The following is a 16,773-nucleotide window of genomic DNA, read 5'->3' as shown; positions in this document are numbered from 1 at the left end:
TTGGCCCGTTCCCTTAGGCCACTCCCATGGAGGGTGGTCTAAGGGATGTGGCCAATTGAAGTCTTAGGCCACTCTCAGTGCATCCCAAAATGCACTGGGAGGGAGACCTAAGATTCCGGTTGGCCCAGGTGCCTATGGGAGAGGCCTTAGACGCCTGGGCCAATCAGGGCCTTAGGCGCTTCCCAGTGACAGAGTCTCAATGTGATAGGAGGACAGCTGTCCTTCTTTCAGGCGGACAGCTGTCCTTCTTTCAGGCGGAGTGGGCCAAGATCACTTCCGACCAGTGGGCCTTAGACATTAATCGAGATGGTTACAAGTTTGAGTTTTCCTCTCCCGTCGCAGATTCTTTCTTGGTGTCCCCATGTTCAGGTGCTGCCAAAGTGGCGTTAGTACAAAGCACCCTCCAGGTACTCCTGGACATGAGAGCTATGGTTCCAGTGCCTCAGAAGCAGCGGAGACAGGGAAGATATTCCATTTACTTTGTGGTGCCGAGGAAAGGGGGGTCTATCTGACCAGTTCTGGATCTCAAACGAGTCAATTTCTTCATGTCAGACACTTCAGGATGGAGATGGTGAGATCGGCAAATTTCTTACAGCTCTGGACCTCGAGGAGGCATACGTGCATCTGGACCCCATACCAACGGATTCACCCATTGGTTGATCCGGGCTTCTTCCCATCAAGATAGTTTGCGGGTTACTCAGAGGGTGATTTCTCTGCTGCAGTTGTTCGGCTGGGTGATAAACTTTTAGGAAAGTTCCCGCATTCCTTCCCAGTCGTTGGCGCATCTGGGACTCAGATTCAACATGTCCCGGAGGGGGAGTCTTTCTGCCTGAGGACTGGGGCATGAGGTTGCAGTCTCAGGCTCACTTGCAGATCCAGGTGCCACGCCCACGGATATGGGATTTTGTTCAGGTTCAGGGCTCTATGGTGGTGGCTCTGGAGGTAGTTTCCTGGGCCAGCTTTCATATGAGGCATCTTCAGCAATCTCTTCTCTCCTTCGTTGGATGCCCCAGGCCCTGCGCAGCATGGATTGGTGGCTGGACAGTGCCAATCTGTTCCAAGGGATGCCCCATGTGACCCCAGAGTAGCTGATGGTCACAACAGATGCCAATCTAATCGGCTGGGGGGCTCAGTGCCTTCTGATCAGATTTGCCCTGTTGGAGTTTCGGAATCTGATTCAGGGCAGGCCAACAAGGGTCCTCTCAAACAGTGTCTCGGCGGTCGCCTACATCAACAGGCAAGCGGGCACGAGGAGACCTCAACCAGTGGCGTACTAAGGGGAAGGGCGGGGGGGCGGTCCGCCCCGGGTGTAAGCCCTGAGGGGGTGCTCTGGCATCCGTCCCGTCCCCCTCCCCCCGACGTTCAGTTCTTCCCCTCTGGCCTCCCCGCACCATTAAGAGTACCGAAGCAGCGTGCAGCAAGATCGCGATGTCAGCGATATTGCGCTGCTTTGTGCTGTCCTCCGCCGTGGTCCCGCCCCCTCCATTTACGTCAGAGGAGGGGGCGGGTCCGCAGCAGAGGACAGCACAAGCAGCACAAGATCACTGACATCGCGATCTTGCTGCAGGCTGCTTCGGTACTCTTAATGGTGTGGGGAGGCCAGAGGGGAAGAACCAGACGTCGGGATGGGGGGGGCGAGCGGTCCTTCGGGGTGGGGCGGGCAGGCAGGCCTTCAGGGGGAGATGCAGGCCTTAAAGGGGGGGGACAAGCCTTCATGGGGGGAGACAGGCTTTCGGGGGGGACAGGCAGGCAGGCCTTTAAGGGGGTGACAGGCCTACAAGGGGGTGGGACAGGCCTTCAAGGGGGACGACAGGCCTTTAAGGGGGGGACAGGCCTACAAGGGGGTGGGACAGGCCTTCAAGGGGGGTGGACAGGCCTTCAGGGGTGAGATGCAGACCTTTAAGGTGGGGACAAGCCTTTGAGGGGGGGACCCTGGTGTAGAAGTACACAGAGGGAAGGGGGTGTTCAAAGAGACGTGCATATGCCAGACTTTGGGGGGGAAGAAATAATGGGTCTGAAAATAGAGGAGAGGGAGAGAGAGATGATGGACAATGGGATTTAGGGAGGGAAGGAACAGAAAGGGAGATAAATTGGACACAAGGGATGGTGTGGAGGAGGGATAGAGATACTGGATAGGAGGGTAATTGGGAAAAGAAAGGGAGAGATGGTGGGCCCTGGGGTGGTGGAGAAGGAGGAAGAGATGCCGGATGAAAGGGTAGTTAAGAAAAGGTGGATCTGTGGAGGGAGATGAAAAAAAGGAAAGATACCAGACTTCCTGGGGAGGGAAGGGAAATGGAAAGGGAGGACAGAGATGGCAGATGGATGTTTAGCATGAAGAAAGAAGGAGACCCTGGCAAGCAAGTTATCAGAAGACAACCAGAGCCTGGGACCAACAAGATTTGAAAAATAACCAGACAACAAAAGGAAGAAAAATTAATTTTATTTTCTGTTTTGTGATTACAATATGTCAGATTTGAAATGTGTATCCTGCCAGAGCTGGTGTTAGACCGCAAACGTGAGCTAGGATTTAACAAAGAGAGGAAAAGTCCTTTTTGTTTCTTTATTTTATTTACACCACAGCGCCAGTGTGGTTAGGAGAAGCCAAAGGGGGTGGAAAAGCTATAAAACCCACCAGGATTTTTGAAAAAAATCACCCAACTGGGCAGGAAAATCGAATCGAAAAACCAATTAAATAGGCTGAATTGAAATTTTTCTTCCTGAATTGGGCAGTTTGCGCTACTGTCTCAGACTTTAGGACCTGGGATTGGGGAGAGATGATATCCTCAGTACTTTATAATGCAAGTGAAATGAGGATTTGGTCAGACTTTTGAAGGGTCTGCAGAAGAAAAATATTGTATAGGCTGGGGACACGAGACAGCGGGAAATGGGAACTTTTCTTCCTTCTATTTTTGTGAATGGAAAGGCTGAGGATGTCAGAGAGTTCAGTTAAAATATGTGCTTTATAAAAAAATATAATAATGTGTTTTATAAAGTTTATAAGCATTGCTGGCCTACCCGGTGAGGTGTTCCTAGTGGTGGTGGTGGTGGTGGCGGCAGTGTGTCAATGTGTTGAGAGGAAGAGGTGGTCTGGGAAATTCTCCTGAGCAAACTCCGGGCCCATTTCCACCCCCCCAGTTAGTCCACTCCACTCAACTGGTTCACACACTGAGTGGGTCTTTGGGTATTGTGCCTAGGTAATTGTTTTGGGATCTCATCCAGTGGTTTGTCAGTATCTCATTGTGGTCCAAGGAAGGAAACTTTGTTAACCTTAGCATTGACCTTTTGTAACAGTGCTGCTTGTGTGGCATTAGGTTATGTAGTGATCGAAAGAAAAAAACAGACCTTTGCACATTTTTGCACTATAGATGGGTGTATGAGGAGATTCACATTTCCTGCACAGCTAAGTCCGTGTGAAGTTCCCTTGTGCTGTATTTGACATCTAGCAAGGTCTCTGTTTGGAAGGAAAGATCTAAGCTTAAAAATGAAGTGGCCAGAAGTTATGGTAAAAGCAGATAGCTTAGCTGGTTTTAAGAAAGATTTGAACAAATTCCTGGAGGAAAAGTCCATAGTCTGTTATTAAGACATGCTGGAAGTGTCTGCTTGCCCTGGATCGGTAACATGGAATGTTGCTACTCTTTGGGTTTTGACCAGGTACTAGTGACCTGGATTGGGTACCATGAGAATGGGCTACTGGGCATGATGGACCATTGGTCTGACCCAGTTAGGCTATTCTTATGTTATGTTCTCATCTGTAGGGGCCTTTGTTTTCACTTCATATTTTAATGTATTTTTTTTCTGGGAACTTATCAGTGTTTTTTATAATGGGAATAAAAATGGAAGAGAATTAATGTGTGTGGAATGAGGGGGTAACTAATTTCTTCAGCTAAATAATTCAATCCACCTCAACCAGACATAGGAGAACTCACGCACCATTCACACACCCTCCAACCAAAAACGTCAAAAGAAAAAAACTGTTCGACAACCTCCTAGCCATTCGAGCTGCAACACTCGACCCCCAACTCTACAACCTATTGACCTCGACCATAGATTACAAAACCTTCAAAAAAGAAATAAAAACCCTTCTATTCAAAAAACACATAAAACCGAACTAACACAATCAGAACTGTCCCACAGTCCCACAATCAGAACTGTCCCAGAACCTGCAACTACTCCATATGTACTTCTCATGTCATGACAATTCAGACATAATTTATGTTATGTTATGTTTGGAATAATGGTTACATATATGAGGTTCAATAAAATAATATTTTCACTCCCTGTTTCTATTCAGACCATTTATACCGTTTCATGGTGGTTACAAAAAATATTTTTTACATAGGGGGTTTCAAAAAAATGATGGGCCCCGGGTGCCACATACCCTAGGTACGCCACTGCCCTCAACTAGCTCAGGATGCTCGGACTCTGCTTCTGTGGACTGAGTCGTGTCTTCCGCTTTTGTCAGTGGCTCACATTGCGGGGTCAGCCAATGTTCAAGCGAACTTCCTCAACAGAAATCGTCTAGATCCAGGAGCTTGGAAACTGTTGCAGGAGGCATTACAGCTCATAGTTTAAAGGTGGGGTCGTCCGGAGTTGGATCTCATGGCCTCGACTTGAAATGCAGAACTTCCTCATTTCTTCAGCAGATGTCGGGGGTGGGCGCAATTGGCTTTCCCCTGGCCTCCAATAAACCTTCTGTATGTCTTTCCCCCCTGGCTGATGATAGGCCAAGTGTTACATCGGGTTGCTCACTTCAAGGGGAAAGTAGTCTTTGTGGCTCCGGATTAGCCACGCCATCCATGGTATTCAGATCTGCTGGGTCTGGCGATGGAGATTCCTCTCCGGCTGCTGGTAACACCTGACGTGCTAACGCAGGGTTCGATATGGATGGATGATTCTTCCCTCTTGCCTGGCTGTTGTGCAGTCGAGGCTTAGGTGGAAGGGATTTTTGTAACAGGTTGTTTCTACTCTGCTGCAGGCAAAGACGAGGTCTACAACCACGTCTTATTCCTGGGTTTGGAGAGTTTTTGAGTCATGGTGTAGTCAGTGGGGACTTTCCCCTTTCCAGGCTTATCTGTCTCATATTCTAGACTTCTTACAGGATGGAGTATCTAAAGGTTTGGCATACAATTCCCTCAAGGTTCAAGTGGCAGCCATCGCCTGTTACAGGGGCCGAGTGTCTCACACTTCCTTGGCTTCTATGCCTGAGGTAGTACGCTTTCTGAAAGGGGTGCAGCATCTTCATCCTCCTTTGCGGAGGCTCTGTCCAGACTGAAGCTTTCGCCTGGTGCTTTGTGGTTTACAGGGTGCCCCCTTTGAACTAGAGAATGACACGGTGACAAAATTCATCACCGTTCCCGTCCCCGCGGATAACCGCGGAAAATAATCCCATGCCATTTTCTAGTGTCTATTTCAACCTCGGTCCTTCTACACCAGCATTCTTCAAAGCAAAGCTTGCGGGTCAGTGGTTGTGCCCAATTATACTCTGATTCTTTCCTCTCTCCTTAAAGAATGACATGAAGATGGTTTCCCGCGGTTATCCGCGGGGACAGGAACGGTGATGAATTTTGTCACCGTGTCATTCTCTACTTTGAACCCTCGAATGCAGCTTTCCTCAAAGATATCACCTTGAAGACAGTCTGTCTGCTGGCTCTGGCGTCGGATGTTTGAACTGCAGGCTATGTATTGCAGGAATCCCTTTCTGTGTTTCACGGCTGCTGGGGTGTCAGTATGGCCAGTTCCTTCCTTTCTTCCTAAAGTGGTTTCTTCTTTTAATGTCAATCACTTTGTTTCTCACCTCTTTCAGGGAGGAGAACTATGGGTTGCGCTTCGGACTTTGCGCCTTCTCGGTGTGTGGAGGATGCTGTTACACTATCTTCAAGTTACTAATGACTTTAGGCAGTCGGATCACCTTTTTTTCTTGTTCTTGGGCCCTAAGAAGGGCTTGGCAGCTTCCAAGGCTTCAGTGGTCCATTGGGTCCGGGAGGCTATTTCTTCTGCATAATTCATGGCTAGTAAGCCGGTTCCACTGGATTTGTGTTTGCATTTCACTAGAACGGTCGTGACTTCTTGGGTGGAATCCAAAGGCTTTTCCTTAGAGGAGCTTTGTAGGGCCACAAAGTGGTCCTCCTGAAATACGTTCTCCAAACATTATTATTTGGATGTGACTGCACATGGTGAGTCTGCATTTGGTGCTTTGGTTATCGCGGAGGCTGCGTTGGCTTCCCACCCTGCTGAGGATTGCTTTTCTGCATCCCACTAGTCTCCGAATTCATCTACTGCTAAGGAAGAAAAAATTATGCTTTACCTGTTAATTTTCTATCCTTTATACAGAGCGGATAAATCCAGAGCCCCACCCATTCAGGATTTGGGATTTTTCTGCAGTTGCTTCCTATTGAGGGTTTTTTTTTTTTTTTTTGCATTTTTTCGCGGCGTTGTTGCGGTTGCTTGTTGGTTGTTGTTGGTCCATGGTTGGACTTTGTTCTGGGAAAGAAGTTTTTTTATATACATGCAGTTGTGTGGTTGCTGATGCTTGGGCAAGGAGCGATACTAAATGGTAAGAAGGGTTTCCATCCAAGAGGAGCACTTGCAGTTCAGTTCTCTATCTCTACCTGCTGGTAGATGTGCGGTATCCCACTAGTCTCTGGATTCATCTGCTGTGTCTAAAGCAAAGAAAATTAACAGGTAAGGCATACTTTTTTCTTAACCCTACCCTCCATTTTCTGTCCAATACCCAATTCCTAGTCCACTACAGAATTTTGCTTCCTATCCCATGACTCTTTAATTTTCTTAGGAGTCTCTCATGAGGAATTTTGTCGAAAGCTGTGTGTTATAATTCTATGCAGAAAAGGACAGGAGAGTTCTAAAAGAAAATTATCTGACAGGAAAGGAGACTATTATATTAAACAGTCTGGGTTGTTGATGAGTACCTCATTAATGTTCCCTTTGTCAGAGTTTGATTAACAGCATCTTAACACTACCATAATAAACATATTTGAAATGGCTCAGAAAAGAAAGGTTCCAGAAGAAGAGCAGAAAGCAGACTAGTAACATTACATGATGGTAGATAAAGATCAGTCTTGTCTCTTCCCTCATGCTTTCGTTTGAGGGTTTTACCATAGCCTGCAAACACCCAAGAGTTTTTATATTTCTATGATTTTGAACTGGAAGCTGTCACACTGGTAGTGTCTTACCCAGGGCTAATACCAAGTAATCTGCTATCTGAGGCAAGCATGAGCTTATTTTTATATATTTTTTTGCTAATGTTATTGTTCATTTATGTTATTGTTACGCTTTTTTCTTATGCTGTAACAATAACATAAATGAACAATAACATAAGCAAAAAAATATATAAAAAATAAGCTCATAGAGAAAATAAGAAAGAAATCGATGATAGCCCAGCTACAAGTCCAACAACCATGATTTGTTCTGGCTGCTGACTTTGGGCACTTGAGAAATAAAGTCTTTATCTCTATTAATGAGCAGGTCTTACTTCTCAGTTTTATCGTTGGCCTAACAAATTTCTAAGCCACCAAGTCAGACACTAGCTAATTTTTTTTTTTTTTTTAAGTTTGCCCACTACTGTTTTAGTCTTTATCAGCTGAAGGATTAGAAGTCACTGGTTTGAATCTGACTTTTTTATATATATATTATTTTATGATCAAACAATTTTTATTGAGAACAATCACAAGCAGAAGAACAGCATACAAAAAGCACAACAACGGTAACAGAATCCAAAAAGGAACAATCGTAATATCATCAAATTTTTTGATGTAACAACTACAATATCTCCCACCCCCCAAAAACAACAACAAAAAAATCCCCTCATCATTACCCCCCCCCCCATATCAACGATACATCAGTACTGCAACAATGCTGGAATTAACCAAGGTCCAGGTTTCTGATATACCCCAGCCCTCGGAGGAGGAAAACAAGAGGCACAGAACCCCCAGACTCAAACATAAAAGGGAAAAGGAAAGAAAGAAAGAAAAGAAAAAGGGGGGGGAAAGAAAGGTCCCTCTTCCTCAGGTCATATATATTATTTTAATTTGGCACATACATTGTGATTCTCAGGTATAGTCTCAACACTCTGGATCCTACTCCCAGATGGCTATAGTTAACTCAAGAGTACTTCTGCTTCATGAAGCAGGTGAAAGCCAAATTTAGTGACTGACTATCCAGTCATCTAGTTGCAAACTACAGAGTTTCTCAACTTCTTCAAGCCAAGTACAGTAGAACCTTGGTTTATGAGCATATTTCGCTCCAGAAGTATGCTCGTAAACCAAATTGCTCGTATATCAAAGCGAGTTTCCCCATAGGAAATAAGGGAAACTCGCTTTGATTCGTTCCAACTCCTCCTCCCCCCTCCCCCCCAAGGCTACCGGCGCTGCTCCATTACCCCCCACCCATAAGAACATAAGAACATAAGAAATGCCATCTCCGGATCAGACCTTCGGTCCATCAAGTCCGGCGATCCATCATCCTCCCCCCCTTCCCGCTCGCATCACCTCCGCGATCCTAACCACTCCCCCCCTCCCACCCCCGAGCACCGAAATAACATCCCTTACCCCGATTTGGCACCGGCACCAGCACACAGGACATGCCAGTGCCCGAAGATCCTCCTTCTTGGTTGTGCTGGGCTGGGCGGTGCATCGGAGATCCTCCCTCTTGTCTGTGCTGGGCTGGACTGGGCCTTGAGCATTTGCGCATGCTCAAGGCCTTCTGGTCTCGCTCTCTCCGATGTCCTGTGCGTTGGTGCTGGTGCCAAATCGGGATAAGGGGTGTTATTTCGGGGGATGTAGGATCACGGGGGGATGACGACACGAGCAGGGGGGATGCTGGATCGCTGGGGGGAATACCGGATTGCGGGGGGTGGCGCTCATAAATAGAGTCAAACTCGGTTTCCGAGGAGTCGATTTTGCCAATGTTTTGCTCGTCTTGCAAAACACTCGCAAACTGATGCACTCGTAAACCGAGGTTTGACTATACTCCCTAAGTCTAACAAATATCAACTAAGTAACCCCACCCAAGCTCTGCCCCTGTCCCCACTCCCACTCCCATAATAATAGTACTAATTTGTAATGCGATTTCTTCCATCCATTTTTCATATACACAGAATATAATCTTATAAATACATAATGGTAAACACAAAATTAAAAAAACACAAAGCACACTGTACGCAGAGAAAATGTTAATTATATATTAAAATGTTAATTATATATTAAAAATATATTCTTTTTTTTTTTTTCAAAGTGGTCAAGACAGATGACTTTAAAATATGTAATGTTACCTCAGTAACAACTATAGAAAAATAAACAAATATAGTGCAAAATATAGACAGCAGATATAAATTATCAAAACTGACACATTTTGATTACTAAATTGAAAACATTTTTTCCTACCTTTGTTGTCTGGTGATTTCATGAGTCTCTGGTTGCACTTCCTTATGACGGTGCATCTAATATTTCATTCTGCCTGTTGCACGCTACCTCTCCTCCGGACCTCATTCCCTTCCCCAACCAACATCTCTGACCCTCCATGAATCCAACTTTTCTTCCTTTTTCTTCCAGCCCCATTGTTCTTCTCCTCTCATTCCCTCCCTTGCTACAGAGGGAGTGGGAAAAGAGCTAGAGAGAGATCCAAGGTGCATCTCTTCCACTCCCATTACTGCCACATCCAACATTTCTCCCTCCTTTCCACCAGTCCTACATCTCTTTCTCTCTGCCTCCTGCACGTTTCCTCTCCTCCAATCCTCATTCCCTTCCCCAACCAACATCTCTCTCTCTCTCTCCCTCCATGAGTCCAGCTTTTTACTCTCTGCCCTCTCCCCCTTCCCCTGAGTGTGACATTTCTCCTTCCCTCCTTTCTGCCCTCCCCATCCATCTCTCCCCCCTCTCTCTCTTTACAAGTCCAACACTTTCTGCCTCCTGCCTGCTTTCTCTCTTTCTCCTCGCCCCTTCTCTCAAGTGTGGCATCTCTCCTTCCTACCCCCAGTCCATCTCTCCCCAACCTCACTCACAACATGCACCATTTATCCCTCTCCTCCACACCATGTCCATTTCTCCCTCTCTCATCCCTCTCAATCATCCTCAATTTTCCTTCCTTCCCTCCCTCCAACCCCACTTACAGCTAATATGCTCTCCCCCTATGCACCATCTTATACTCCCCTCCAGCGTGCAGCACCTTTCTTTCCCTCCCCTAACCCCTACAGTGTGCTAATGGATGAGGGAGATGATCTTGTCAACCGACCACTTGTCAGAGAAACAACTGCCCTTGGTTTTTAGGGCTCATTTGATACAGGGGGGTAGTCATATCCTTTGCAGAGGCTCATGTAGTTCCCTTGTGTGAGATCTATGGGTCGGCCACCTGGTCACCAGTGACTACCATTGTCAAATACTACAGACTAGGTATTGCTGCTAAGAGGATTCTTCCTTTGAAACAAAAAACCTCCTTGTGTGGACATCTGGCTCCCACCCTACTTGAGGAAAGCTTTGATACATTGCACAAGTCCTAGTTCGATCTGTTGACCATGCAAAGGAAATAGAAATTACCATATTTTTCGCTCCATAAGACACACCTAACCATAAAACGCACCCTAAATTTAGAGGAGGAAAACAAGAAAAAAACCCATTCTGAACCAAATTCTCCCTGCCAGGCTCTGCACCCAATCCCATACTCCCTGCCTGGCTCTGTCCCCTCTCTTGTGGGTCTAGTGGTAGGCGGGGACAGGGCACAGGGCAGGCAGGGAAGTCTTTCAGTTTCCTGCTCAGCTTTGGAAAATGCACATCTCTAATGCCTTTATATTTTTATTTCCTCTTTTTTAGTTTTTAAAGCAGTTCATATGTCCAGCACAAGGCCTCTTGCCTCAGCTGTACATTTGTTGTAAATTTAAATTGGTGATTAAATTTACTTCAATTCCAGCAGGAGGGCCCCCTTCCCCGGTATCTTTCTGCAGGGCTGGGAAACCTCCAGATTAATTTAATTCCAACAGGAGGGCCCCCCTTCCTAAGTACCTTTCTGCAGGACCCCCCTTCCCTCCCCCTGGTACCTTTCTTCAGGACCCCTCCCTTCCTACCTCCCCTGCTGGACGGCTGTCTCTGTCCCCATCTGTCGCAGCAGTGAGAGGCAGGCGCGAGCCCCGAGTGTGCCTGCCCGTTCCCACGCCACCACCTGAATGGTGCCGTCAGCTCGGTCCAGCGCTGCATCAGCAGGCTCCCCCATCTGCCCCGGAAGTGAAAGGCAGGCGCGAGCCCCGAGCATGCCTGCCTGGTCCCACACCGCCACTCGAATGGTGCTTTCAGCTCCCGTGAGTCTCGCAAGAATCAGCGCAACCATTTGGGCGGCGGTGCAGGACTAGGCAGGCGTGCTCGGGGTTCTCGCCTGCCTTTCACTTCTGCGGCAGATGGGGGAGCCTGCCAATGCAGCAATGGACTGAGCTGATGACACCATTCAGGCAGTGACACGGGACCAGGCAGGCGCACTCGGGGCTCGCGCCTGCCTCTCACTGCCGTGGCAGATGGGGACTCGGGCAGCCGTCCAGCAGGGGAACCTGCCGATGCAGCGCTGGACCGCCAGGATTACATCAAGGTATAGGGGGGGGCATGGTATTCGCTGCATAAGATGCACCCTTATTTCCACCCACTTTTGGGGGGAAAAAGTTTGTCTTATGGAGCAAACAATACGGTAGTTACTACAAGCTAATTTTCTTTCCTTTAGTGTCAACAGATCAATCTAGGAACCTGCCCTTATTTATGTGGTTTCTGCCATTTCTTGTTATAGTTTGTAGGTTCTGAAGCCTTCTCTATTCAGATGTTTATCTGATTTTCAAAGTAGTTCTCATCTTCCTGTTGTTTTTGCATAGGTGTGTCAATTCTTAGAGGAAGGAGACTTTGACAGTTTGAGAGAGTGCTAGATTCAGACTGCTTTATCATTAAAATACTGAGCTGATTCTCAGAGTATTGGCTTGTAGGGCACATCTCAGCTCTGTATTTTCAACTGCTGACAGACAGGCATAACCCACATGTCCTGGATTGATCTGTTGACACCTAAAAGAAAGAAAATTAGCAGGTAAGAACTAATTTCTCCTTGTCCCTTCATCTGCCGAGTAAGATGTTTCATTGTATTGTGCTGATATTGTGGACATCGTATCTGTTATATGAACATTTTATTGTGCTGCTTATATAGGCATTTTATTTTTATGTTGACATCCTGAATATTATCTACAAATGTTATACCTTGCCTATTATGGCATGTCATTTATAATTCTGCAGACATTGTATCATATACATTAATGACAGACATTTTTATCATTTCTATAACTTCACTAATTTGCGTATTTTCTCATGTTCTTCCTTATTACTGTTTTATAAGCAACTTGCCACTGCTTATGCATTTAATGTGCCTCTTTTCATGTTTACATCACTATTCTAATTGTATATTATGCTGACATTTGATTATTTTAATGTTGTTATACTGTTACTACAATGCAAGTTTATGTTAACCTACCACCTTGGATGAATCTGTTCATAAAGATGGTTATTAAATCTTGAACCATAATTGTCTTGAAATGATCCTTGAAATGAATAAAATACAGTCTATTTTGTCTCTTGCCAATCTAAGGGCTCCTTTTACTAAGGTGCGCTAGCGTTTTTAGCACACATAGGATATTACCGCGCGCTATGCGGCTAGAACTAACTCCAGCTCAATGCTGGCGTTAAGGTCTAGCGCGCGCGGCAATTCAGCGCGTTAAGGCCCTAACGCAGCTTAGTGAAAGGAGCCCTAAGTTTCACCATTCCAAAATTAGCTAATTTTCCCATTGTCTTGCTATGTTTCCCAATATTAAAATGAATTAATGTTTCTTTACGCAGGTGTTACAAAAGTAGAATATGGAGATATAGCATCACGAGTTGGCCTGAGACATAAATTGCAATGCAGGCCCTTCTCTTGGTATCTTGAAAATGTTTATCCAGATTCCCAAATACCACGTCATTATTTTTCATTAGGAGAGGTAAGAAATAGTATGAATTGAAAAAAAACATTGTATAGTTTCTGTATTTTCCCATGTTTAGCCATGTGATTTAGATTTTCACATCTGTTTTTTAGATAGTGACAGATTTGTATGACTGTCTTCTACTAAAAATCCATCCTCAAATTCTTTGCATCGGTGTTTCTCAAGCTGATCCCTATGTTCTTCTTTGTCTGTCAGGTTTTAAGGATATCTATGATGCATATACATAAGGTAATTCTGAAGGTAGTGCTTGCAAATCTATCCTCAAAACCAGAGTGTCTAGAGCAGACATGTCAAACTCTGGCCCGCGGGCCAAATCTGTCCCACAGTGTGTTAAAAATTGTCCCGCCAGACATTTTAAATCTGGCCCGCCAGCATGAATCGCTGCTGCTGCTCTTCATTCGCGTCTGCCTTCACCTGGTCTCCTCTTTAAAGCAGCCTGCTGAGGATTGCCAGCCGCCTGTAGCGAACCTCGCAGGTTGCTGTCCACTTCGGTAGCACGTTCCCTCTGACGCGATCCCGCCCCTCCTCTGACGTACGGGATTGCGTCAGAGTGAACATGCTACCTAGGTGGACAGTGGCCTGCGAGGTTCGCTACAGCTGGCCAGCGATCCTCAACAAGCTGTTTTGGAAGAGGAGACCAGGAGAAGGCAGATGCGAGTGAAGAGCAGCAGTGGCGGTAGCAGTTCAAGCCGGCGGGCCAGAGGAGACCATTTTATTGGACTTGAAACAGTAGCAACATGGATGAAAAATCACTGAACTCAGTATTAAAACTGAGTATTAAAACTCAGTATTAAAACTGAACTCAGACAAGGCAAAATTCATTCTCCTCGAAAATAATAAAACCCTAACCATAACAAATCTAGTAATAAACTCAATCACATACCCCATACAATCCACTATAAAACTTCTAGGAATGACGATAGACAGCTGCTGTACCATGCAACCACAAATCAACAAAATAATACAAAAATTATTCATGGTCATGAGAAACTTAAGGCAAGTTTGAAAATTCTTCGACAGAACCAATTCCAGCTCTTGGTCCAGTCCCTAGTCCTAGGCCTCCTAGACTACTGCAACATTCTTTATCTCCCCTGCCCCACAACTATGATAAAACAATTACAAACAGTTCAAAACATAGCACTAAGACTTATTTATTCACTGAGGAAACACGACCACATCACGGCAGCATACCTCGACTCATACTGGCTCCCAATACAAGCAAGAATACTACTCAAATTGTACTGCCTACTATTTAAAGCCATAAACGGAGACAGCCCAGCCTACCTAAACAACTGCCTAATCCAAACTACCACAACCAGACATAGAAGAACCCACACATGCATTCCCCAATCAGAGACGTCAAACAAAAAAAACTGTACGATGGCCTTCTAGCCACACAAGCAGCAAAACTAGACTACCAACTCTCCAATTTACTGATAACGACCCCAGACTACAAATCGTTCAGAAAAGAAATAAAAACCATGCTATTCAAGAAATCCTTGAAGACAAACTAACACCGCAAGACTCATCCCAATTCTCTGAAGCAACCCGCTCTACTCCTTAGTTACTCTGGAAATGGCCAGATAACTCCTTTTGTATTCCGCCTTGAACCACAAGGTAATGGCGGAATAGAAATCACTAATGTAATATAATGTAATAACATTTTTCAATTAACTTTGAGGCCAGACTATCCTCCTTAATTGATATACTGTTGTTATAGTTTCCTGTTTGGACTTTGAAAATTAGTAAAAATTTTAAAAAGTATTAAAATTAGTCCAATAAAAAGATTAAATTATTTCTATTTTCTATTTATAAACATTTATCAATACAACTACAATACTACTTTATTCTAAAGCAACAAAAAAAATCTTTCTTCTACTTTTGTTTCTGTTTTAATCATCTTTTCATTCTCTTTTTTTCATCTTTCATCTCTCTCCCTTCATGCAGCATTTCCCTCTTTCTCTGCCCTTTTCATCCACTGTCCGCCCTCTCTCTCTGCCCCTACCATTCACCGTCCAACCTCTCTCTCTCTCTCTCTCTCTCTCTCTCTGCCCTTTCATCCATTGTCCATCCTCTCCCGCTTCCATATGATATCTTCCTTCTTTCTGTGCCCCTTCCATGTCCCTTCTCTCCTTTGTATATGATTCATTTTAGCTTTACCTCCTCTCCATTTTTCTCTTGTCTGTTTCCACCCCTCCCTCATGCTCTGGCATCTCTCTCTTCTCCTTTCCCTCCTTTCTTTCTTCCCACCCCACTCCACGGTCTGGCATCTGTTTCCTTTTTTTCCCTCCCTCCATGCCCTGGCATTGCTCTTCTGTCCTTCCCTTCTATATCTCCTTCCTCCTCCGTATTCTGCCTCTCCTTTCCTCTTGAACTGACATCTCTGTCTCTTTTCCTTCTTTTCCCTCCCTCCACAGTCTGCCATCTTCTTTCCTTTCTCCCTTCCCCCATGGTCTGGCATCTCTCTTTCCTCTCCTTTCACTGGTCTTCCTTTGCCCTCTCCCTCACCCCAATCGGATACAGCATTTCTATCCCTCTCCTCCCTTTATCACCCCCCCCCTGTCAGCAGCACAGTGTTGACAACCCGCTGCTCTTGCCAGCTTCGTGCCTTCCTCTCTGCTAGGTCCTGCCTACTTCCTGCTTCTGTGAAGGCAAGACCTGGCAGAGAGGAAGGCCTTACGTCAGTAGTACAGCAAGTTATGAACACTACCAATGCCAGCCCTGGGAGCACCCCTTTATGGGTTGCACCCAGGGTAGACCACTCCCCTTGGAACGCCACTGGCCACATATAATATTTACTCTGTTAGGACATGAGAGAAATCTTTCAGACCAAAATATTCCAACAGAATATTGTTGCACACAAAACAGTGACACCTTCTTTAAAAAAAATAGCATAATTGAGACCACTGATAATAACAGTAGAGAGAAAAGTTCCCATGCTCTTGTGGCAGCCATTTAGATAGTGGCTTTGCATGGAGCAGGCGCATAGGAAGATCGCTCCTACCCCGGTTCACCGCTAGACCACCAGAGCTTTAAATATAGGGTTTTTTTTTTCAAGTCTGGGAAGTGGGATGTGTTGGATTCAGCCAGGACAGGAGACAGAAGGGATCCCTCCTATCCTGCCCCACTGCTGAACCAGGCCCGGAGGAAGCCTGCAAGGCATTAGGAGGGAGGAAGTGGGGATAGGTTTCAGAGCTGGGGAAAGAGGAAGGAAGGCTTGATGCAAAGCCTGGTAGGGGATGGAGGAAGGAAGACTGGATGCAAAGTCTGGCATGGGAGGGAGGCAGGAAGGGAGAGGGGCTGGGTGCAAAGCCTGGCAGGACAGGGCACTTGAATATAACCCCCCTGATTTATATTCATCAATCTTTTTTCCTCCTTTTTTTTTGGGGGGGGGGAGTCACCTTGGTTTATAGTCGAGTATATATGGTAATTATTTTGAGATTGTAATAAGAGCTCCTTTGTGACTTCTGTCTATAAACATCCTGAGGCCAATTTTATGCATGTGTTTTTTAAAGGAAACTAATGAAAATCTTTAATGAAAACTAAATAGGATTGAAAAAATTACACACTTATCGTGTGTTTGGGTGACAACAACTACATGTAGAAGGCAGGCTTCCAACTATATTGATCCAAGTTTGTGGAATGATTTTCCTTTTTTAATATAAGAAGGAATTAATTATCTTTACTTTAGAAAAAAAATTGACTCCTTTTGGTCAAGCATATAGAGAAGAGTGGATTGTTTAATGCTCCTTCTTATTATATTCCGC

General features: G+C 45.4%; 1 protein-coding gene across 2 annotated transcripts in view; it reads left to right on the top strand.

Annotated features, from left to right (window-relative positions):
- The window catches only part of GALNT1 (polypeptide N-acetylgalactosaminyltransferase 1), a 173,538-nt gene that overhangs the window by 145,905 nt on the left and 10,860 nt on the right, over window positions 1-16,773 (top strand). For both annotated transcript variants that reach the window (XM_033930620.1, XM_033930621.1), the window contains one exon: window positions 12,864-13,003. In XM_033930620.1, coding sequence (XP_033786511.1) covers window positions 12,864-13,003 — 140 coding nt within the window. The remainder of the gene's footprint in view (window positions 1-12,863; window positions 13,004-16,773) is intronic.

The sequence above is a fragment of the Geotrypetes seraphini genome, chromosome 2 (assembly GCF_902459505.1).
Source record: "Geotrypetes seraphini chromosome 2, aGeoSer1.1, whole genome shotgun sequence".
NCBI lineage: Eukaryota > Metazoa > Chordata > Amphibia > Gymnophiona > Dermophiidae > Geotrypetes > Geotrypetes seraphini.
Note: the sequence above shows the minus strand (reverse complement) of the source record. Positions and strands in the feature narration are given on the sequence as shown.